At 44.6% G+C, this 24,846-nt stretch overlaps 1 protein-coding gene across 13 annotated transcripts; it reads right to left on the reverse strand.

Moving 5' to 3' along the window:
• Positions 1-23,653, reverse strand: f8 (coagulation factor VIII, procoagulant component). Of its 13 annotated transcripts, XM_052514258.1 has the most exons (26): positions 23,270-23,653; positions 22,982-23,082; positions 22,732-22,854; positions 21,325-21,537; positions 19,787-19,963; positions 19,563-19,666; positions 19,034-19,154; positions 18,553-18,814; positions 17,779-17,944; positions 17,584-17,671; positions 17,109-17,326; positions 16,700-16,850; positions 16,346-16,555; positions 14,869-16,123; positions 14,099-14,264; positions 13,534-13,782; positions 13,122-13,350; positions 12,773-12,955; positions 12,467-12,583; positions 10,212-10,283; positions 9,739-9,824; positions 9,371-9,532; positions 5,812-5,956; positions 5,324-5,472; positions 888-1,070; positions 1-630 (listed from the first exon to the last, which is right to left on the reverse strand). In XM_052514258.1, the coding sequence occupies exons 1-26, from the start codon at positions 23,419-23,421 to the stop codon at positions 475-477; spliced, it is 5,238 nt and encodes a 1,745-aa protein (XP_052370218.1). In that variant the 5' UTR covers positions 23,422-23,653; the 3' UTR covers positions 1-474. The 13 variants fall into 13 exon arrangements, with proteins under 13 accessions (XP_052370218.1, XP_052370262.1, XP_052370261.1 ...); XM_052514302.1 differs by lacking the exons at positions 22,732-22,854; positions 22,982-23,082; positions 23,270-23,653 and adding an exon at positions 22,682-22,692; XM_052514301.1 differs by lacking the exons at positions 22,732-22,854; positions 22,982-23,082; positions 23,270-23,653 and adding an exon at positions 22,632-22,645.
• Positions 23,654-24,846: the final 1,193 nt, after the last annotated feature.

Below are 24,846 nucleotides of genomic sequence, written 5' to 3' on the forward strand. Positions count from 1 at the left end.
CAACAGCGACCTCTGTTTATTTAACAATATAAACTCAATCCCTCTCCCCTCAGTGCATATGATATATTGCATGTACAGTACTATACAGTATACTGTGCATACATCCATCCAGACAGAAAATAATAATTATATTGTACTATTTACATGTGGTTGATCACAGCTGGAATGTCAGAAGTCATAGTGTTAGTAGCAGTATACATTGTAAATGAGACGAACAAACTGTTCTCAGCTGAAGCTCATCAATAGACAGTTACAACAGTATATCATATAAATAATATAATATATAACCGTGAACCTAGCTAAACAAACCTTTTACCTAGATTCACTTACTCTGTTCATCCATCAATGACATGACTATTTCATGATCATTACATCACTGATATGCTCATTAAATATTCTCTAGGGAAGTGATGACGATGAGGTGGGCTTGAGTGTGGAGCTGCACAGTGGGGTCCCCTGCCCTGTGTCTGTTTCTCAGAGACGCTGCTGGGTGTCACAGCCCACGAACTCCAAGCGCAGGGCTATGTCGTTGACCCAGCCTCTGGGGTGGATCCGTATGAAGCGGGCAAACAGAGGAGGATCAAAGAGGTTCAGCATCTCCTCATCTGGCTCACTGTTCCCCAAGAACATCTGTGAGGAAGGAGGAGCCAGAGTCAAACAGAGCTGGCTCGCATAAATCACAGTTCGGAAACTCAAAGTTAAACATGTTACAGCTTTGTCACTCTTTACAACATCAGGTTTTGAAAATCTGTCTGGTAGCAATTTGCCTTTAATAATCTTTACTTCTCTGAGGTTTCAAATCACATTTGACCCTGCATGCTAAGGAAGGTGTGTGTGTACTGAAATGTAGCCTGTGATGAATCTGAAGATAATGAGATGTGTGATACCTTCTCTCTTTGCGATTCCTCGTCAACCACGTTGGACCAGGAGTGACCTTCATCGCTAATGGTTACGGAGAACTCTGTCACCATCATTTGAGTCAGAATAGACCACGCCCCCTGAGTCACAACCCCTGTGATGCGTTTCATAACCAGGAAGTCCACCTGCAGCCACTCATGGGGGTTATTGACCTGGAGGAGAGAGGGAGGTAGGGGGGTGGGTTATAACAGGTGCAAAACGTTAAGAGATACACTGTGCACAGCAGTGAGTCTAGGTCCAGATGCTGGTTTTGGCAGCAACAAGTATTAAAAACAAGATTTAAAACAAAGGACGGAAGAAAATAGAGACTGACACAGAACAAAAACTCATTTACAACACTTCTACCACAGCATGTGGCCATTACAAACAATTGTATCTCTTGATTGATTCCTAGAGTGTCTTCTAGGGAAAGAACATCAAGCTCATAAAAGATCACTCTTGCAATAGATATTGGTCACTGATTCTACATTATTTCTCCACCTATCCTTGACTATTCAGTTTCGGAGAACACTTGGCACAGTTGACCTCTATCTACCAATTACAATTATCTACCAATTACAAGTGTTGCTCACATACCAGCCCTTAAAAGTAACACCAGTCTGATAAGTTGGAAAATCACCATTGTCCAGTGTTTTCAGAGGAAGGCAGTAAATGTGCTAAAGACAGAGAGAGCTAAAGAAGGAGAGAGACAATTTGTATTTTTTTTTTTACCTTTATTTAACTAGGCAAGTCAGTTAAGAACAAATTCTTATTTTCAATGACGGCCTAGGAACAGTGGGTTAACTGCCTTGTTCAGGGGCAGAATGACAGATTTTTACCTTGTCAGCTCAGGGATCTGACCTTGCAACCTTTCGGTTACTAGTCCAACGCTCTAACCACTAGGCTACCTGCCGCCCGAACAATGGAGAAGGGCCACAAGCAAGAGGGAGAGAGAACACCTACTTGGAGGTGACCGCATTCCCTCCCCAATACGCCTCCCTAGACACAACTATGACAAAACAACCTACAAAAATGGGTCACAGCTCTTGCAGCTTCGTCACACGCTGGGTCTGTACATAGTCAATGGTAGGCTTCAAGGAGACTTCTATGGTAGGTACACCTACAGGTCATCCCTTAGTTTATCACTGACCTCAACCCAGAGTCTCTCAAAGCGTTCAGTCAGCCCACTGACATCCCTATCCGATCACAGCAAAATCACACTTTACGTGAAGAGAGAAATACTCAATCATGAGACATCAAAGCTGAGGAAACTGCATACTATAAAGAAACACTATAGATGGAAGGAAAGTAGTGTAGAAACCTACCAAAAAACAATTAGGCAACAACAAATTCAATCCCTATTAGACAACTTCCTGGACATAATGTTTCACTGTAATTAGTGAAGGTGTAAACTTGACAGTAGAAAACCTAAACAGTATATTTTACCTTTCAGCCTCTGTCAAGCAGAGAAGCTAAGAAAATGAACAACAATCGCAAATAGTTTGATGAAGAATGCAAAACCCTGAGAAAAGAATGAAGGAACCTATCCAACCAAAAACACAGAGACCCAGAAAACCTGAGCCTACACCTTAACTATGGTGAAACACTAAAACAACACAGAAATACCCAAAGAAATCAGCTCAATGTAATTCAAGAATCCATAGAATCAAACCCCTTGTAGGAAAATTGGAACACACAAAGAGCTATCTATCCGAAATGGAGATGTATGGATAAAGCATATCTTTTCGGCTCAATAACAAAGAGCTATCTATCCGAAATGGAGATGTATGGATAAAGCACATCTTTTCGGCTCAATAACAAAGAGCTATCTATCCGAAATGGAGATGTATGGATAAAGCACATCTTTTCGGCTCAATAACAAAGAGCTATCTATCCGAAATGGAGATGTATGGATAAAGCACATCTTTTCGGCTCAATAACAAAGAGCTATCTATCCGAAATGGAGATGTATGGATAAAGCACATCTTTTCGGCTCAATAACAAAGAGCTATCTATCCGAAATGGAGATGTATGGATAAAGCACATCTTTTCTCAATAACAAAGAGCTATCTATCCGAAATGGAGATGTATGGATAAAGCACATCTTTTCGGCTCAATAACAAAGAGCTATCTATCCGAAATGGAGATGTATGGATAAAGCACATCTTTTCGGCTCAATAACAAAGAGCTATCTATCCGAAATGGAGATGTATGGATAAAGCACATATTTTTTCGGCTCAATAACAAAGAGCTATCTATCCGAAATGGAGATGTATGGATAAAGCACATCTTTTCGGCTCAATAACAAAGAGCTATCTATCCGAAATGGAGATGTATGGATAAAGCACATCTTTTCGGCTCAATAACAAAGAGCTATCTATCCGAAATGGAGATGTATGGATAAAGCACATCTTTTCGGCTCAATAACAAAGAGCTATCTATCCGAAATGGAGATGTATGGATAAAGCACATCTTTTCGGCTCAATAACAAAGAGCTATCTATCCGAAATGGAGATGTATGGATAAAGCACATCTTTTCGGCTCAATAACAAAGAGCTATCTATCCGAAATGGAGATGTATGGATAAAGCACATCTTTTCGGCTCAATAACAAAGAGCTATCTATCCGAAATGGAGATGTATGGATAAAGCACATCTTTTCGGCTCAATAACAAAGAGCTATCTATCCGAAATGGAGATGTATGGATAAAGCACATCTTTTCGGCTCAATAACAAAGAGCTATCTATCCGAAATGGAGATGTATGGATAAAGCACATATTTTTTCGGCTCAATAACAAAGAGCTATCTATCCGAAATGGAGATGTATGGATAAAGCACATCTTTTCGGCTCAATAACAAAGAGCTATCTATCCGAAATGGAGATGTATGGATAAAGCACATCTTTTCGGCTCAATAACAAAGAGCTATCTATCCGAAATGGAGATGTATGGATAAAGCACATCTTTTCGGCTCAATAACAAAGAGCTATCTATCCGAAATGGAGATGTATGGATAAAGCACATCTTTTCGGCTCAATAACAAAGAGCTATCTATCCGAAATGGAGATGTATGGATAAAGCACATCTTTTCGGCTCAATAACAAAGAGCTATCTATCCGAAATGGAGATGTATGGATAAAGCACATCTTTTCGGCTCAATAACAAAGAGCTATCTATCCGAAATGGAGATGTATGGATAAAGCACATCTTTTTGGCTCAATAACAAAGAGCAAAGAGCAAACAGGAAAAACATTTACAGTGGCAAGAAAAAGTATGTGAACCCTTTGGAATGACCTGCATTTCTGCATATATTAGTCATACAATTTGATCTCATCTTCATCGAAGTCACAACAATAGACAGAGTGCTTAAACTAATAACACACAAATGATTGTATTTTTCTTGTCTATATTGAATACATAATTTAAACATTCACAGTGTAGGTTAGAAAAGTACAGTATGTGAACCCCGATGTTAATGACTTCTCCAAAAGCTAATTGGAGTCAGGAGTCAGCTAACCTGGAGTCCAATCAATGAGACAAGATTGGAGATGTTGGTTAGAGCTGCCCTGCCCTATAAAAACCACTCACAAAATTTGAGTTTGCTATTCTCAAGAAGCATTGCCTGATGTGAACCATGCCTTGAATAAAAGAGATCTCAGTAGACCTAAGATTAAGAATTGTTGACTTTCATAAAGCTAGAAAGGGTTACAAAAGTATCTCTAAAAGCTGTCGCATGTAATGTAAATGTAATGTAAATGTAATGTAAATGCATGCTCTTGCGACTCTCCCTAGGTGTGGCTGTCCTGCAAAGATGACTGCAAGAGGACAGCGCAGAATGCTCAATGAGGTTAAGAAGAATCCTAGAGTCTGCTAAAGATTTACAGAAATCTCTGGAACATGCTAACATCTCTGTTACGTAAAACACTAAACAAGAATGGTGTTCATGGGAGGACACCACAGAAGAAGCCACTGCTGTCCAAAAAAAACATTGCTGCACGTCTGAAGTCTGCAAAAGTGCACCTGGATGTTCCACAGCAGTACTGGCAAAATATTCTGCTATACAAATTGATGGAAAGTGGTGTTCGGGCAAAAACCTATGACATTATAAAATCCATGTGCATTTAAAATTGGCAATAAACACACAGATTTATTTACAAAGGGCTATGGGGTGAGACAGGGATGCAGCTTATAAATGCAACCAATATTTATATGTTTATTTATCTTCCCATACTATTTGTACTACAACTATTTGCACATTGCTAAAACATTGATATGATGTGGACTTTCTACTAGTCTTTTGAAGAAAGTAATATAGCTAATATAATTTATATCTGGTATTTAACTGATAATATAATACAGTAACACAGTAACAGAGGGAGGGGATGGCAGGAAAGTGTATGTGGTGTGTGTGTTGTGAATGTGTTCACCTTGGGGCGCCATGCGTTGGCGCTGCCGTCCTGGCGGAGGCGTGCGAGGGCGGGGCTCCAAGAGAGCCTCCAGGTCTGCAGGAAGGAGGAGGCTCGGAAGCTGCTGTCTGGGACCAACCTCCTCTGGAGACCCAGGGGGAAGGAGCAGCCTGACACACGCGCACGCGCACACGCACACGCACACACACACACACACACACACACACACACACACACACACACACACACACACACACACACAAGATCCTAGATTGAAATTGCAGGCATCTTCTCATGTTTTCCTTCTTCCTTCTCTCGGGAATTCTATTCACCAGCACCTGAGATCTGATCGTCCCTGCACCTCCTCCCTTCCCCCGGTCCCTGGCCCCTAACCACGGACTACCTGCTGATGTACCTCTCAACATACACCACCTACACCACCACTAAACGTAATCTGAGCTGTTATACAAGCTGTTACCAAGGTGTTCCTAACTGACACAGGGACTCACTGTTGAGGTCACAGCCCAGTAGCTCCATGCGAAGAGCAGGGTTCCTCTGGATGGTGACAGGCTGCAGTCTGATGTAGCGCCCGAGGATTGGGGGAAACAGATGGTTCTCCTTCACCTTTGAGCCATCCAGGTTACCGTTAAATATCTGAAATAAACAGAAGTCAATAGTAAGTACAAGAGGTAGCATTGTAGTATTTGTGATGTTCATGTTAAATGAGTGTGTGCCCCTTTAAGAGCGCTAACAGGAGGGAGAAACAGAACATACAATTTAAGAGTACAGGACAAAATGTAAATAAAGGGTTCACATATTCCTCACACTGGATTCCCCTATTATTACTAAGCCATCAGAGTCTAAGCCCCATCTGAGCCGGAGGAGGGGTTCTACTTAAGCAATAAGGCACGAAGGGGTGTAGTATATGGCCAATATACCACGGCTAAGGTCTGTTCTTACGCATGAAGCATCGCGGATGCCTGGACACAGCCCTTAGCCGTGGTATATTGGCCATATACCACAAACCCCCGAGGTGCCGTGTCTAATTATAAACTGGTAATTAGAGCTGTAAAAATACATGATTGCCATACACGTGGTATATGGACTGATATACCACGGCTGTCAGCCAATCAGCATTCAGGGCTCGAACCACCCAGTTTCTAATAATCTATATGGAATTGTTTTAAGAAGGTCATACCAAGGATCATTTAGCTATTTGATTTTGAATTTTAAGACCCCTTGAAGTAGCCCATACAAATGCATAGAATAACAGATTCACTACATTGAACAACAGATAGTCCCCCCCCCAAAAAAAAATCTAAATTAAGTTTGTTCTGAAGTGTCTGTCCTACATCTGAGAGATATAGGGAATATCAGTAAACTTTTTTGGGGGGTATTTAACATATTTTTGGCATTAAACAATCTTTTTTTAAAAATGGTACCTGGGGACCTTCAGACGAGTCTTATGAGGCCTGTGGGCATCAAAGAGCAGAACAACCAACATGTACATGTTCGTGAGAGTCTCATCTTTCCACAGAGAAGCATCACCTTTGCACACATATTAGTGTGTAGCCCAAACGGTTCGGACGCTACAGACAGACGTTGGTAGATCGACTGTACCAACTGCAGCCGAGTGGAGTTCGTAGAGCAATAACATCGTGTTCGTGAGATTCTCATCTTTCCATAGAGGGGTAATAATAGTTTGCAGGCCAAACCGTTCGGATGCTACAGATGATTGTGTGAGAATACCGATTTCCGGGATGTCTCATGGTCTGACAAACACCGCTAGAGCTCTGTCACCTTTCACTGCAGATTTATATATATATATTTATATATATATTTTTAATGGCTGAGAACAAGTCCTCATTTACAACTGTGACCTGGCCAAGATAAAGCAAAGCAGTGCGACACAAACAACAACACATGGAATAAACAAACATACAGTCAATAACACAATAGAAAAGTCAATATACAGTGTGTGCAAATGAAGTAAGATTAGGGAGGTAAGGCAATAAATAGGCCATAGTGGCAAAATAATTACAATTTAGCAATTAAACACTGGAGTGATAGATGTGCAGAAGATTCATGTGCAAGTAGAGATACTGTTGTCTCCCCCTTTGAAGAGTGGGATGTCTGCGGCAGCTTTCCAATCTTTGGGAATCTCAGACGATACGAAAGAGAGATTCAGCAGGCTGGTAATAGGGGTTGCAACAATTGTTGCGGATAATTTTAGAAATAGAGGGTCCAGATTGTCTTGCCCAGCTGATTTGTAGGGGTCCAGATTTTGCAGCTCTTTCAGAACATCATCTATCTGGATTTGGGTGAAGGAGAAATGGGGGAGGCTTTGGCAAGTTGCTGTGGGGGGGTGCAGAGCTGTTGACCGGGGTAGGGGTAGCCATAGAGAAATGCTTATTGAAATTCTTGATTATCGTAGCTTCATCGGTGGTGACAGTGTTTCCTAGCCTCAGTGCAGTGGTCAGCTGAGAGGAGGTGCTCTTATTCTCCATGGACTTTAACTTCTTGGAGTTTGTGCTACAGAATGCAAATTTCTGTTTGAAAAAGCTAGCCTTTGCTTTCCTAACTGCCTGTGTATATTGGTTCCTATCTTCCCTGAAATGTTGCATATCGCGGGGGCTATTCGATGTTAATGCAGAACGCCACAGGATGTTTTTGTGCTGGTCAAGGGCAGACAGGTCTGGAGTGAACCAAGGGCTATATCTGTTCCTGGTTCTACATTTTCTGAATGGGGCATGCTTATTTAAGATGGTGAGGAAAGCACTTTTAAAGAGCAATCAGGCATTCTCTACTGACGGGATGAGGTCAATATCCTTCCAGGATACCCGGGCCAGGTCGATTAGAAATGCCTGCTCGCTGAAGTGTTTTAGGGAGCGTTTGACAGTGATGAGGGGTGGTCGTTTGACCGCGGACCCATTACGGACGCAGGCAATGAGGCAGTCATCGCTGAGATCCTGGTTGAAGACAGCAGAGGTGTGTTTCGAGACTTCGGCGGATGTGATGTATTGAGACGCATCCAATGCAAAAAAACAGATATCTTTTTATGGGGATTTTTGTCTTTTGCTAATTTGATATTTTTGCGGGGGCAGACATCAACCTTAGGGGGCTAAGAACAGCTGCACCACAGTAATGCATAGAGTTACTTAGAAATATTTTAAGCATTGATGACATTTACAGTAACAAAAGGATACATGTACCTGCTCTCACTACCTGCTCTCACTATCTGCTCTCACTACCTGCTCTCACTATCTGCTCTCACTACCTGCTCTCACTATCTGCTCTCACTACCTGCTCTCACTATCTGCTCTCACTACCTGCTCTCACTATCTGCTCTCACTACCTGCTCTCACTACCTGCTCTCACTACCTGCTCTCACTACCTGCTCTCACTACCTGCTCTCACTATCTGCTCTCACTATCTGCTCTCACTACCTGCTCTCACTACCTGCTCTCACTACCTGCTCTCACTATCTGCTCTCACTACCTGCTCTCACTACCCGCTCTCACTACCCGCTCTCACTACCCGCTCTCACTATCTGCTCTCACTACCTGCTCTCACTACCTGCTGTCACTACCTGCTCTCACTACCTGCTCTCACTACCTGCTCTCACTACCTGCTCTCACTATCTGCTCTCACTACCTGCCTCACTACCTGCCTCACTACCTGCTCTCACTACCTGCTCTCACTACCTGCCTCACTATCTGCCTCACTACCTGCTCTCACTACCCGCTCTCACTACCCGCTCTCACTACCCGCTCTCACCCGCTATCCGCTCCACACTACCTGCTCTCACTACCTGCTCTCACTACCTGCTCTCACTACCTGCTCTCACTACCTGCTCTCACTACCTGCTCTCACTACCTGCTCTCACTATCTGCTCTCACTACCTGCTGTCACTACCTGCTCTCACTACCTGCTCTCACTACCTGCTCTCACTACCTGCTCTCACTGACTTCTGGTTTGTATGGTACACAATTAAGCTCATGCTTTGTGGGTACAGTACTAGCCAGTAGGTACTGGTACAGATGGTTAAGGTACATGTAAGGTACTGACATAAGATGGTGTGGTGCTGTTCCCCCTGTAGTTAGTCCAGGTCTCCTGGTCTAGGCTGTAGGAGAGGGTGAAGTGCACAATGAAGTAGTCCTTCAGGCCCAGAGAGGCTCTGGCACCCTGGGTCTGAATCCCATGGAGCAGAGTGGGTCTCTGGAGGTCCACCTACATAGGAGACACAACAGGAGACCAGAGTTGGGGCCAGGTCCATTTCAATTCAGTCAATTCAGGAAGTGAACTGAGGAAAACATCGATCTACTGAATTTAAATGGAATGGACCACAACCATGCAAAAGACAGGGGCAGCTAAACCAGATGGCCTTTCAATCTACAAGGATCTTTCATAGAAGAACAGGAAGTTTAGTGTTGAACCTGGATCCATGATTTCTGATTCGTGCCCATCCAGGCGTTGACAGAACCAGATAGCTCCAGCCTCGCCAGCCTGGCCTCCCAGTTACCTGGCAACACATATATGCATTCAATCCCACTGGCTAACTGTATGCAGGCCTAACATAGAGTAGAGTATACTGTGTTTTTATAAACAGTATGTCACTGATTCATCATGGTAACATTTCTCCATTATTGAGGCTAACTTATGCATATACTGTGTATGAGCCTACTTTCTGACATCAAATAAATTAATAATAATCATTTATTGGATTTTTATAACACTTTTCATGTGTTCAAAGTGCTTTTACATAGCAAGGAGCAACTCACCTCTTCCACCACCAATGTGAAGCAGCCTTTTTTCTGTCAAAACGCTTGCCACACATCAGCTATCATGATGGAGAGGTGTGTAGTTACATTCTTGTGGTTACATTCTTGCATTGCTGAAACTTGCTTACCTATGTGGTCTGATGCCGTGATCTGGGAATCGTCTATTCTTCCTGACCTCAACCCCAGAGGCTGGATGCATCCTGCCAGGTAATCACAGAAAATTACATTCTATTTGTATTGTCCACATTTCACAAAAAATAACCAACAATGTCATTCTAAGACATTCCAAATAACATATTTCACACTTCTGTCTCAGTCTAAGCTGTTGTGAGGTAACTATGTGTGGTACCTACATGGGTTGTGAGGTGTGGTACCTACATGTGTTGGGAGGTGTGGTACCTACATGGGTTGTGAGGTGTGGTACCTACATGTGTTGGGAGGTGTGGTACCTACATGGGTTGTGAGGTGTGGTACCTACATGGGTTGTGAGGTGTGGTACCTACATGGGTTGTGAGGTGTGGTACCTACATGCGTTGTGAGGTGTAGTACCTACATGTGTTGGGAGGTGTAGTACCTACATGGGTTGTGAGGTGTGGTACCTACATGCGTTGTGAGGTGTGGTACCTACATGGGTTGTGAGGTGTGGTACCTACATGGGTTGGGAGGTGTGGTACCTACATGGGTTGGGAGGTGTGGTTCTTACATGGGTTGGGAGGTGTGGTACCTACATGGGTTGGGAGGTGTGTTACCTACATGGGTTGTGAGGTGTGGTACCTACATGGGTTGGGAGGTGTGGTACCTACATGTGTTGGGAGGTGTGGTACCTACATGGTTTGTAGGGTGTGGTACCTACATGGGTTGGGAGGTGTGGTACCTACATGGGTTGTGAGGTGTGGTACGTACATGGGTTGTGAGGTGTGGTACCTACATGGGTTGTGAGGTGTGGTACCTACATGGGTTGTGAGGTGTGGTACCTACATGGGTTGGGAGGTGTGGTACCTACATGTTTTGGTAGGTGTGGTACTTACATGTGTTGGGAGGTGTGGTACCTACATGGGTTGGGAGGTGTGGTACCAACATGTGTCGGGAGGTGTGGTACCTACATGTGTCGGGAGGTGTGGTACCTACATGGGTTGTGAGGTGTGGTACCTACATGGGTTGTGAGGTGTGGTACCTACATGGGTTGTGAGGTGTGGTACCTACATGGGTTGTGAGGTGTGGTACCTACATGGGTTGGGAGGTGTGGTACCTACATGTGTTGGTAGGTGTGGTACTTACATGTGTTGGGAGGTGTGGTACCTACATGGGTTGGGAGGTGTGGTACTTACATGTGTTGGGAGGTGTGGTACCTACATGTGTTGGGAGGTGTGGTACCTACATGGGTTGTGAGGTGTGGTACCTACATGGGTTGTGAGGTGTGGTACTTACATGTGTTGGGAGGTGTGGTACCTACATGTGTTGGGAGGTGTGGTACCTACATGGGTTGTGAGGTGTGGTACCTACATGGGTTGTGAGGTGTGGTACTTACATGTGTTGGGAGGTGTGGTACCTACATGGGTTGTGAGGTGTGGTACTTACATGTGTTGGTAGGTGTGGTACTTACATGTGTTGGGAGGTGTGGTACCTACATGGGTTGGGAGGTGTGGTACTTACATGTGTTGGGAGGTGTGGTACCTACATGTGTTGGGAGGTGTGGTACCTACATGGGTTGTGAGGTGTGGTACCTACATGGGTTGTGAGGTGTGGTACTTACATGTGTTGGGAGGTGTGGTACCTACATGTGTTGGGAGGTGTGGTACCTACATGGGTTGTGAGGTGTGGTACCTACATGGGTTGTGAGGTGTGGTACTTACATGTGTTGGGAGGTGTGGTACCTACATGGGTTGTGAGGTGTGGTACTTACATGTGTTGGTAGGTGTGGTACTTACATGTGTTGGGAGGTGTGGTACCTACATGGGTTGGGAGGTGTGGTACTTACATGTGTTGGGAGGTGTGGTACCTACATGTGTTGGGAGGTGTGGTACCTACATGGGTTGTGAGGTGTGGTACCTACATGGGTTGTGAGGTGTGGTACTTACATGTGTTGGGAGATGTGGTACCTACATGTGTTGGGAGGTGTGGTACCTACATGGGTTGTGAGGTGTGGTACCTACATGGGTTGTGAGGTGTGGTACTTACATGTGTTGTGAGGTGTGGTACTTACATGTGTTGGGAGGTGTGGTACCTACATGGGTTGTGAGGTGTGGTACTTACATGTGTTGGGAGGTGTGGTACTTACATGTGTTGGGAGGTGTGGTACCTACATGGGTGGTGAGGTGTGGTACCTACATGGGTTGTGAGGTGTGGTACCTACATGTGTTGGGAGATGTGGTAGGCTACTTACGTGGGTTGTAGACCAGTAGTTTAGCCCTCATGCCGGCTAGCTGGTGCTCTCCTACTGTACACTCCACCATCCAGGTCCCCACTGTGGCCGGCCTCATCTCCACTGTGCCAAACACACCTGAGAGGGGGACAGAGACCAAGGTGGGATAGATGATAGTCTTGATTGATTCATTATGATTGACTATTATTTTATGTGTGTGTGTGTACAGTATGTGTGTGTGTGTGTGCATTTGCGTGGTTGTGTGTGTGTGTGTTGTAACTGTGGTTGTGTTTGCATATGTGTGTGTTTTTTAGTGTGTGTACTTACCAGGATAGAGGTTGTACACCCCCATGCGATGCTCCTGCTCCTTGTGAATGCTGAAGGGCAGACCGTGGAAGTGGGCGGTGTGATACTCCCCGTCTCCCCCGACGTTCAGCAGGTGCCACCTGACTTGCTGGTGCTGGCCAACCATCAGACCAGGAAGTGTCTCTGCCACGTAGCCGTTTATCGCTACGGTAACAAGGAAAGATTTTCCAGAGAAATTCATCTCAAACCCAAACAATCGATCAGATATAAGTATGAACATAAACAAACAGAGAAATTCATTAGAAATCTATTTAAATGTATTTATTATGAAACTAGTATTGATATTAGGAGGGAGTCTGAGTAACTCTACCTGCAAACTTGTTGCTGAGCTGAAACCAGGGGTCATCTCTCCGGGCCTGGCAGGGCGGGATGCAGTACTGACGGATGTTCTCGTCCAGGTACCAGCTCTTGGTCTCGTCGAAGGTGTGGAAGAGGAGGGCGTACTCCTGTAGGTTGGGCTGTAGGTTCAGTTGGGGGTGGAGGGTGCCTGGTTTACAGATTACTAAGGGGCCAATCAGACCAGAGTGGAGGTCCTTCACCTGTTGAGGGGTGAGAACAGAACACAAAGCCACACAGTCAAATAAACACGCCAGAACAACAAAGTGCATGCAGGGAAAATCATGTCAAAACATTGATAAGCTGTCTAATGAAAATAAAAGGCACTTATAAGGCCTAACTATGTTTAATATACAGGTAGAGGAAATGTTGACAGTGCCACCTGCCTTATTCTGTGTAGAGTAGTAGGCCCCGGCCTTACAGTCAAACTCTGCAGCGGTGGGCCCCTGCTTCCTGGTGATCCTCCAGGTGTAGACCCTGACCTCCCCAGGCTGGACCGCCTCCCCAGGGACCCCCGCCACCCCAGCCCTGGAGGACCCCCACTGGGTCTGGGTCCATCCATCACCCTGGGTCTTATCATACACTCCATGGAGGTGCAGGGAGTACGGCCTGGACGCCATGTTCTTGAAGGTCACCTGTCGAGGTCAAGATCAAGATCAGTATCGAGACAATAAAAACGGGTCAAGGTTAAGATCAAGTGAATGTTTAACAGCATTATATACACAATCTGATATCTGAGAATATGCCATGAAAATAATATTGCAGTGAATTCAGGGGGTAATGCAATCTGGATTCAAACCATGGTTCCTGAAACTGTCCAACACCTTAGCCATAACACCAAGAACTCTGAAACACCTTGACGAGGTTACTAGTAGTTGAGCTAAGGCCACCAAAATATGAATTGATTTGAACATCAGTGAATTAATAAGATGATCATTGATCTCCACTCACGGTAAGGAGGTCATTGATCTCAGCTTTAATGATAGGACCCATGAGTCCAAGATGTTCCTGCAGCTCTCCTCTGGTGACAGGGATCTGGAAGTCTCTGTCACTGTAGGCCCTGAACACCACCTTCTTATATTCCGTCAGGAACTTCCTCATTCCCCTACGCCTCTCTCTGGGGAGGGAACAGTTGGGAGTTGATGAGCTGATCAATAGCCTGATAAAAGACAGCTTGCCGTTGAGCAATAGCCTGATAAAAGGGGTGGCAGGGTAGCCTAGTGGTTAGAGCGTTGGACTAGTAACCGGAAGGTTGCAAGTTCAAACCCCTGCGCTGACAAGGTACAAATCTGTCGTTCTGACCCTGAACAGGCAGTTAACCCACTGTTCCTAGGACGTCATTGAAAATAAGAATTTGTTCTTAACTGACTTGCTGACTGACTAGACAGCTTGTCATTGGAACGTTGGTAAATAATTAATTGCATTGGAGCAGCTTTTCCTTGTCTTTTAGATTGAGCTGATCAATCAGAAACAGGATTTCTTTCATTAACAGATAGGGCCAGATACAGACTATGCCTAGTTCTAGACTAAGAGGCATATTCCATTTAGATTCCCCATAGAAACCTACAAAAATGTATAGTCAAACAGATGGGGCCAGACACAGATTAAGTCTAGTTCTAGACTAAAAAGCACATTCAATTGACATGCTCAATTGAAAGTGCTGCTCAAAGACTACACATAAGTGTCCAAGAAACCAGATACTTATAAAAACCAAACACTACCTTGTTTTTATGAGCTGATGTGGTTTCCTGATCCCATAGTCCCATGTGATCTCCTGTGCAGCGATGTAGTAGCTGCGGTAATGTCCATCTGTGGTCCTCAGGTCCAGGTTGTCCTCTGTCCCCATGTAGGTTGTCCCAGTGTCCTTCTCACTATAGTCATCATACTCCAGAGACACTGCGTTCCTGGGAGCCGTCTCATTGTCATTGGAGACATTGGAGAAGTCTAGATCCAACAAATCCAGTAGAGGGGTGTCTGGATCTGTGTGAGGGTTGTTGTTTAGGGGATGCACCTCCCCAGCTTTCTGCTCCTCCCTCTGTTGCTGCACCTTCAGCTGATCCGGGAGCGCTTTCAAAGTGTTTTTCAGGGGGTCTAGATCCCTCCATCCATCTAACTCCAAGAGTAGAGGGTCCTTATCTGTGTGATATGTGCTTAGAGGATGTGAATCTCGATCCAACTCCCCCTTTTGTCCCTGCTCCTCCTGCTGATCCAACACCTCCACCTTCTGCTCTTCTCTCTGCTCCTGCTCCAGTGCCTCCCCATATACCCGACCCTTCCACTCCTTCAGCACCTCCTCCTCACAGTTCTCTGCTAGCTTGTTGCTCTCTCCACCCTCCAAACTGGCCTGGCGTCTCTCTCTTCCATTCTCCCCCTGCTCCCTGCCCAGACCTCCCTCCTCTACCTCCTCCCCATCCCCATCCTCTCTTCCTTCTACCCTGGACTGGCGTCTTTGTCTCTTCCCCCCCTGCTCCCCACCCAGACCCCCTCCCTCCTGGGTCTCTGAAGCCTTCCACTCTCCGTCCTTCTCCAGTTGCTTCAGAACGTCTGTGGGGATCCCTCCCTGGGAGAGCAGGTTGCCCTCCTCGTCAGCAGACAACACGGTCACATACCTGACCTCACAGATTGACCTCTGGTCCCCTGCCTTAAATGTGACATTGTTATCAGACCCGTGGTCCCCAGATTCTCCGATGGAGACTTCGTTATCTGTGTAATTTATTGTTTTCGGTGTTGTTGTGTTCTGGTTTAAACTGGGTTGCTTCTTGCAGACTCTGACGGCTACGGTCCTGTTCTGTAGCCGGGGGCGGAGGGATCTCGGTTTGAAAAACTGGTCTACGTAATCAGGCAGGATGTCCTCCAGGCCGTACTCTAGGTCCTCGTTGTCCACAAGCAGGTCAATGTTACAAGACAGGACGGAGTAGCGGGCGCTCATGCCACGGCTCTTCAGGCTACTGTCGAAAGCACTGATCTCCCACTCACCTGAGGATGAAATAAACATCAGCTCACAACACTTCAGAAAAAAATCACTCAGGTCAGGGTCAGGTTTTAGTAGGGCGCACCATAGGGAAACCTGTGTTCTTAATGGACCTGTAGCACCTCTCTGTTTCAAAAATGTTCTTATAATTTATGCCTACTGAACACAAATGTAGCAGCATCAAAAACAGCAATGGCTGACAAACAAACATTGTCATTTGACCTTACCAATTAGCTCGGTCTCCATGGTAACAGTCTCCCCAGACATTGGGAAGAGTGTGAGAACAGACTCATAGACGTTGTCCCTCATGAAGGGGTTTCCTGTGAAGTAGATGGACAGGAAGTCGCTCTGTGTCCCCACGTTGGCCAGGTGCCAGAAGGTCACGTCATCCTTACACAGCTGGATCATCTGCCCGTTGAACATTATCCCGTTCACATCTGTAAACAAAAATAAGATCCAGATCAAAATCTAAAACATAGGAGGGGTGACAGAGCAGACATGAAGGAGACATGAAGGAGGTATCACCACCTTCATCAAGAAATAAGGGAAGCCAGCCTACCAGGCAGGAAAACCCCACTTACTGTAGATGACATTGGAGTTGTAGAAGTCAGGGTCTGTAGGGTTGACCATGGAGGGTTCTCTGCTGTACTTCTGAATGTTGTCATTGATGTTCCAACTCTTGTTTTCATCAAACACAGCGAACATCACCTGCTTCACTTTATCTGGGCCCACCTGCAAGTTGGACATCTTAGATTGGGATAACCGCAACATCTCACATACTCTCACACTGCTACAAACAGCAAGATCCAAGTTATCAGTGTATGACTTGGGCAAGCTGCAGGAGAGATAATGCATTGATATGTCATATTGGGCCAGATTCCCGGACACATCTCTATTCTCCATTGGACGTTATTCTTGTTACAAGACTTAATCTGTGTCCGAAAAAACAACCCATGTGTCATTATGGACATATGAAGTGACGATTCTCACCAGCCGCCCCCTGGTGTCCATGGAGTCCTTCTTGCAGATGAGGAGGGGTCCTACGAGGCCAGTGGCTACGTCTCTCTCGGGGTTGATGGTACTCTGGTACAGACGAGTCAGACACTGTGGGTCTCTCTCCAGGGGCCCGTCCTCTGCTGTTAGTTTCCACATGTACCCATATGTCCCATTTGGGGGTACAGCCAGTGAGCGAAGGTCCTTTTCACCCTCTACACAATCACACATAGACACCATGGGGGGAACAAGAATGACTAAGAGACTAAGAGATTACATTAGTGTAATAGAATGACTATTAGACTAATACAATTACTATAAAATCACTTTTTATGAGATTCTCCAGACCCCAACATATAAACACACCACATACGATGACCATATTCCACGAAGGACTTAGTTATGATTTTAAACCTAAACACATAGCCAGTAATATTATCTTATCATAATGCCACATTTTTGTTTATCTTACCATTCCCTGTTTTACGCAGTGGAGAAATCGCGGTGAGGCCGTTTGGATAAATGTTGAAAGGACGACTTGCTAGGTTCTTGAACACTATCTGAAGAAGCAATGAGAATGACCTTTACTTTCTTTACTATCTATTCAGATACATTTTTTTTGTTTACATGCTTTTTGTTTGTTTGTTTTGTTGATTGTGGTACACACTTGGAAGTGTTCGTCCACCTGTCCTCTGAGCAGTGGTCCCAGCAGTCTTTTAACAGGTGATTTCCTCGTGGTGAAGGTCTGGTCAGTGTATTCTACATACACCACCTTCTTATATTCATGACCCAGCTGATGAGGCCCCCTGGGAAAGTATTCCGATAACAGTTGACTGGAACACAGAGACAATGGAGGGAGGGTAGTATCAGCATCGTTAGTATCATGAACTCTGAGCAATGCTATCTGTCCCTTTCCTGTCCTAGTCTTTTTCTGGTTATCTCCCTTTCTCGGTCCTCCGTCCCATCTGAACTCTTACTATACACAGTCTCTCTGACCCTCTCCCTTTCTCGGTCCTCCGTCCCATCTGAACTCTTACTATACACAGTCTCTCTGACCCTCTCCCTTTCTCGGTCCTCCGTCCCATCTGAACTCTTACTATACACAGTCTCTCTGACACTCTCCCTTTCTCGGTCCTCCGTCCCATCTGAACTCTTACTATACACAGTCTCTCTGACCCTCTCCCTTTCTCGGTCCTCCGTCCCATCTGAACTCTTACTATACACAGACTCTCTGACACTCTCCCTGTCTCCCTGGATGAGGTGGGGTTTCCTACCTGTCTCCCTGACTGAGGTGGGGTTTCGTACCTGTCTCCCTCACTGAGGTGGGGTTTCGTACCTTTCTCCCTGGCTGAGGTGGGGTTTCCTACCTGTCTCCCTGGCTGAGGTGGGGTTTCGTACCTGTCTCCGTACCTGTCTCCCTCACTGAGGTGGGGTTTCCTACCTGTCTCCCTGGCTGAGGTGGGGTGCATAATCCCAGATGATCTCCTCAGCAGCGATGTAATGGACCCAGATTTTGATCTTCCCCCCTCGGGAGCGCCCCACAGCCTGATATTTCCCAGGCTTAAACACAAAGGTCTCAAACATGTCATCTCCATATTCATAGTCCTCCTTATCCTCAGACTGCTGGACCTGACGCACGTCAGGACCGGGCACCGTCACAGGCTCTGGGCAGTCCTCTACCTTAAAGAATGCACTCATACCCGCTGGAACAAAAACATACAGAGACCTTATAGCAACTCACAAGACACCTTATAGATGCAATATGAACACCTTATAGCACATTCTCAACCACATAATTCATGCTACTCTGGCTCAAATGTACAAATGTACTCTGTTACCTTACACAGGAGTGTCAAATCAAATTGGGAACTTTGAAATTGATCAAAACTTTATTTCACAACTTTGAGAGAACATACTCTTACCGTGGCGGTGTTCTTGGATCTGACAGCTGATGAGGAACTTCCCCTGAGTGCTGGGCTTCATCTCCGCCGTGGTAAAGGTCATAGGGGTCATCTCCACAGTAACCTTACGGTGGGCCATCACCTGGAATGACAAGGGTAGAGTTAGGCTCAGACTGAAATGCTGCTGAACTGATTACACATTCTCACAAACAACTTATTTTTTATTTAGCCAGGCAAGTCAGTTAAGAACAAATTCTTATTTTACAATGACAGCCTAATCTTGGTTGATTGTCAGTGGGTTAAATGCCTTGTTCAGGTGCAGAACGATTTTTACCTTGTCAGTTCGGGGATTCGAACTAGCAACCTTTCAGTTACTGGCCCAACACTCTAAGCACTAGGCTACCTGCCACCCCTACCTGCTGACTTATAACAACTGAACTGGCAAAATTATCAAAGGAAAATCTTGGTTGATTGTCACATATGACCATTAATTATGATTGGTTGACAACTTTAAGTGAACCCAGATTTAATCTTGAATTATCTGATGTACCTGCAGAGTGTGATCCTGAAACTGTATAGAGTGGATCTCTGGAGACGTTTCCATTCCAATGAGATGCCAGAACACATGGTCTCGTCCCTGGCACATCGTCAGACCTACAAACATACCAAACAACCAACCCACACAAAAACATATTTTTTTCTACTACAGCATAGTTGACAACAGGACTCTGTTCTGTTGACTCTATACAGTAACATGCTAAACTAGCTCCTGACCTGGTAAAGTTGAGTTGACGTATCCATTGATAGTGTGGTACAGTTTTCTTGCACTGGCCTTCTTAAATCTTTCCCGGAAACTCCCCACCTCTCCGTACCAGCTCTTACTCTCATCGAAAACAGCAAAGAGCAGAATAAACTCTCTGCTTTTCCGAACTCCATTATCTGTAAATGCAGCTGTGAGAACCCAAGGGAAGCAGAGAATACAGATAACACATTAGTTGATAACTCTGAATATCACAGGGTGAATTGAGGCATTTGGTGAAATTACTCATGTGGTGAAATGACTTGTTTGGTCCAATTGCTCATTTTTTAAATAATCAGGCGATGTGGCAGTCTGGGTGTTAAGCTTCATCATGTGCAGTAAACTATTGACAATCCCTACTTAGTAAGGTGATTATGTGATTCAGACCTCCTTCTATTCACAAAACCTTCCATTAGGTAGGACATGATCACTGGATGACTGAGAGCAGAGCACATTATAAGTCCCAGTCAGCTATAAGTCCAGCAGCCACATTAATTTCCTCCTTTACTAGGCAAATATATGTCACAGTGGGTCTGACTGTACTGTAAGGGAAGTGTGATACGTAGAGAGAAAATTGTGGAGGATGTGTGGGAGTAACATAGCAGGAATAAAGCTGTGGAGTATCTGACTGTAAGGTGTGTGGGAGTAACATAGCAGGAATAAAGTTGTGGAGTATCTGACTGTAAGGTGTGTGGGAGTAACATAGCAGGAATAAAGCTGTGGAGTGTCTGACTGTAAGGTGTGTGGGAGTAACATAGCAGGAATAAAGTTGTGGAGTATCTGACTGTAAGGTGTGTGGGAGTAACATAGCAGGAATAAAGTTGTGGAGTATCTGACTGTAAGGTGTGTGGGAGTAACATAGCAGGAATAAAGTTGTGGAGTATCTGACTCTAAGGTGTGTGGGAGTAACATAGCAGGAATAAAGCTGTGGAGTATCTGACTGTAAGGTGTGTGGGAGTAACATAGCAGGAATAAAGTTGTGGAGTATCTGACTGTAAGGTGTGTGGGAGTAACATAGCAGGAATAAAGTTGTGGAGTATCTGACTGTAAGGAGTGTGGGAGTAACATAGCAGGAATAAAGTTGTGGAGTATCTGACTGTTAGGTGTGTGGGAGTAACATAGCAGGAATAAAGTTGTGGAGTATCTGACTGTAAGGTGTGTGGGAGTAACATAGCAGGAATAAAGTTGTGGAGTATCTGACTGTAAGGTGTGTGGGAGTAACATAGCAGGAATAAAGTTGTGGAGTATCTGACTGTAAGGAGTGTGGGAGTAACATAGCAGGAATAAAGCTGTGGAGTATCTGACTGTAAGGTGTGTTGGAGTAACATAGCAGGAATAAAGTTGTGGAGTATCTGACTGTAAGGAGTGTGGGAGTAACATAGCAGGAATAAAGTTGTGGAGTATCTGACTGTAAGGTGTGTGGGAGTAACATAGCAGGAATAAAGTTGTGGAGTATCTGACTGTAAGGAGTGTGGGAGTAACATAGGAGGAATAAAGTTGTGGAGTCTCTAACTTGATTTGCAGATGAGCAGAGCCCCGATGAGCCCAGAGTTGAAGTCCTGTACAGTGTCCACCTGGGAGGAGTAGGAGTAGGTGAGGCATTCTGGGTCTCCCAAGGTCGGACCGTCATTAGGATTGATGTCCCAGATGTACTTGTAGTATCCTCCTGGAGCAACAGCATCATCCTCCTTCTCCTGGCTTGACGTGGCGTCATCGTATCCGGCCCCTAAAGGGAAAGAGATATATTGCTAGGAATATACGCATGTACACACAGAGACTGACATAGCAGATGCACACGCATGCACGCACGCACGCACGCACGCACGCACGCAAACACACACACACACACACACACACACACACACACACACACACACACACACACACACACACACACACACACACACACACACACACACACACACACACACACACACACACACACACACACGTTCACGTAATTCAAGACAGTAAATAGTGGGCAAGCCCTTTATTGGATTCAGTCTACTTTATAACACCAGTGCTAGGATGTGACAGTGGCTTACAGTTTACGGTAAGTTAGTAGGTAGACATGCAGATTTAGTGTTTACGGTAAGTTGGTAAGTTAGTAGGTAGATATGCAGATTTAGTGTTTACGGTAAGTTGGTAAGTTAGTAGGTAGACATGCAGATTTAGTGTTTACGGTACGTTGGTAAGTTAGTAGGTAGGCATAAAGACATTACCCTCAGACTGTTTCCAGTAGTAAGTTAGTAGGTATGTATAAAGACATTACCCTCAGACTGTTTCCAGTAGTAAGTTAGTAGGTAGGCATAAAGACATTACCCTCACTGTTTCCAGTAGTAAGTTAGTAGGTAGACATAAAGACATTACCCTCAGACTGTTTCCAGTAGTAAGTTAGTAGGTAGGCATAAAGACATTACCCTCAGACCGTTTCCAGTAGTAAGTTAGTAGGTAGGCATAAAGACATTACCCTCAGACTGTTTCCAGTAGTAAGTTAGTAGGTAGGCATAAAGACATTACCCTCAGACTGTTTCCAGTAGTAAGTTAGTAGGTAGGCATAAAGTCATTACCCTCAGACTGTTTCCAGTAGTAAGTTAGTAGGTAGGCATAAAGACATTACCCTCAGACTGTTTCCAGTAGTAAGTTAGTAGGTAGGCATAAAGACATTACCCTCAGACTGTTTCCAGTAGTAAGTTAGTAGGTAGGCATAAAGACATTACCCTCAGACTGTTTCCAGTAGTAAGTTAGTAGGTAGGCATAAAGACATTACCCTCAGACTGTTTCCAGTAGTAAGTTAGTAGGTAGGCATAAAGACATTACCCTCAGACTGTTTCCAGTAGTAAGCTAGTAGGTAGGCATAAAGACATTACCCTCAGACTGTTTCCAGGAGTAAGCTAGTAGGTAGACATAAAGACATTACCCTCAGACTGTTTCCAGTAGCTGACCCCCACAGGGCTGATACTGTAGGGCTGGGACGCCAGGTTCTTAAAGTGCACCACCACCCTGTCACTGGCCTGGGCATGGATCACCGGACCCTGGATACCTGCAACACAAAGCACTCTGTTCAGCTCTCGCTCTGTGTGAGTGTGTGAGCGTGTGTGTGGTAGCATATAATTCTAAAGATATACTTAAAGTAATTAATAATGAATGAATGAAGTTAGTTCACATACCTGCCCATGTTGGTGTAGGCTTGGGGACTGAATATGTGGAATCAGTGTATTCTCTATAAACAGCTTTTATGTATTTCCGAGGGGGTTCCTTGGTCCTCCTCCTACAAATTCATAATCAACATGGATATTTTAAAAAAGGCTTAAAAATCAATGATTAAAACATGAAAACAAATAAAATAGGCTACGTGGTGATATACATTTGAAACTGTTAGTTGAATAGAAAAGCCTACAACAAAATTGACGCAAAAAAAGGGATAGATATTAGGTAATGACTGGAGAGAACTTCACCTTTGTTCTGATACGGGGTCAGCGCTGCCCCAATAGAGATAGTCCCAACCGATCTCAACCGCGGCGATATAGAACTCTCTCGTGGAAGGTACGGCCAAGGTCTCCTCCACCCCGCTGAGGACGCAGAGGAGGGATATCAACAGCGTTCTCATCGCAAGGCACACGCACCTGTCTGACTGAACGTCAATTCACTGGTGGTCGAGAAGTCAGATACCCGGACCGTAGCAGGGAACTTACTACCGTTATTTTCCGTTCGGGGGGATATTTAAAGGGAAAGTTCCAAACCAGAGAGATAGTCACAGGTAGAGAAAGACAGATTGTGTATAAATGTGAGGAGGGAGTGAGAGAGATAAAGGGAGAGAGAGTGTGTGTATGTGTGGGATCTGTACAGCGGCGACCAGTCATTCAGAGCAGGTGGGGCAGAGCCCCACATTCTTTGCAAAAAAAAATTATGAAACATTTTCTTTGTGGGTGTTGCCTGTTTTTGCATGTTATTTTGGCATTAATACGTGTCACATATCAATTTGCAAACAATGGTTTTATATATATATATATATATATATATATATATATATATATATATATCATTGAGTTAATAAAGCTGCATACAAAACATAGTCTGTTTTTTGTTTTCTTGAGTAAGGCAGTTTCAAAATGCAGGTGTTTCAGCCGAGCTCAGTGCTTTCTGTGGTGGTGGGGCAAGCCAGCAGAAAATATGGAGCATTGCGCCGTGATTGGCTCAGTGTTCTGTCACTCATGGGGACACTACGTCAACCCCAAGTCTAAGGGTAGATCTAGAAAATTAAAGCCTGTTGGGTGCTGCCATATAGTTATTTATAGTTATTTACATTATAGTGCCCATCCAAAGTCATTGGCCACAGATAAAATGATGTAAAATCATGTTATATCTTGGACATCATACTTTCAAAATATTAGCTTGCAGACATCATCATGAATCAAGTCGACAATCGATTGGCAAATTGTTTTTAATCCTTATCGTACGAAGATATATTATAGATAAAACGTATCAATGCTCATCGGCCAATGGACATAAACATTACACAAGTTGGAAATGGCAAATTCCGTGGGTTGGAAGGAATCAGTGGCTAACTGCAAGCATTGCAAAGCAATCATTAGCATGCTATTCAGTGGAGTGGCTGTGTGGTCCCAAGTCTAAGATGAAGGGTCTCTTTTCCAAGTTTAAAATTCAAGTGAGCACAGCACAACAAGGCGAGTCCAAAAAGGTATTGTATGCTGCTCCATAAAGGATGCCAGGGAGATATGTATACTGTAGCTAAGAAAGTAATACTAAGTGTATGTTGTGCAGTAAACTGTTAGGAGCCCATGTGCCTCACCCTAATAATTTGGACTAGTTTCACCTCTTAATTTCACTTACTGTTCTGACTTGGTGGTGCACATGTAGCATTTAACCTGTTTTTGAGAAATGTAATCATTGAATATTGTAAGTTTCATTGTCTGCTTATATGCCCCCTTTATTTATCATACTGTTCTGACTTGGTGTACAGGGAGAACACTAAGAACGGCCCATGTTCTGAATTCTGCCACTGTACATATCA

This window comes from Oncorhynchus keta, chromosome 4, assembly GCF_023373465.1.
Source record: "Oncorhynchus keta strain PuntledgeMale-10-30-2019 chromosome 4, Oket_V2, whole genome shotgun sequence".
Lineage (NCBI taxonomy): Eukaryota > Metazoa > Chordata > Actinopteri > Salmoniformes > Salmonidae > Oncorhynchus > Oncorhynchus keta.

Excerpts from the sequence above, each read along its gene's own strand:
- f8 (XM_052514258.1), bottom strand. The coding sequence starts at position 23,421 with ATGAGAACGCTGTTGATATCCCTCCTCTGCGTCCTCAGCGGGGTGGAG. Across the intron at positions 17,672-17,778 it reads AGGTGGACGAACACTTCCAA|ATAGTGTTCAAGAACCTAGC; the intron begins GTGTGTACCACA and ends TTGCTTCTTCAG. Across the intron at positions 12,956-13,121 it reads GCTCAGCAACAAGTTTGCAG|CGATAAACGGCTACGTGGCA; the intron begins GTAGAGTTACTC and ends TTGTTACCGTAG.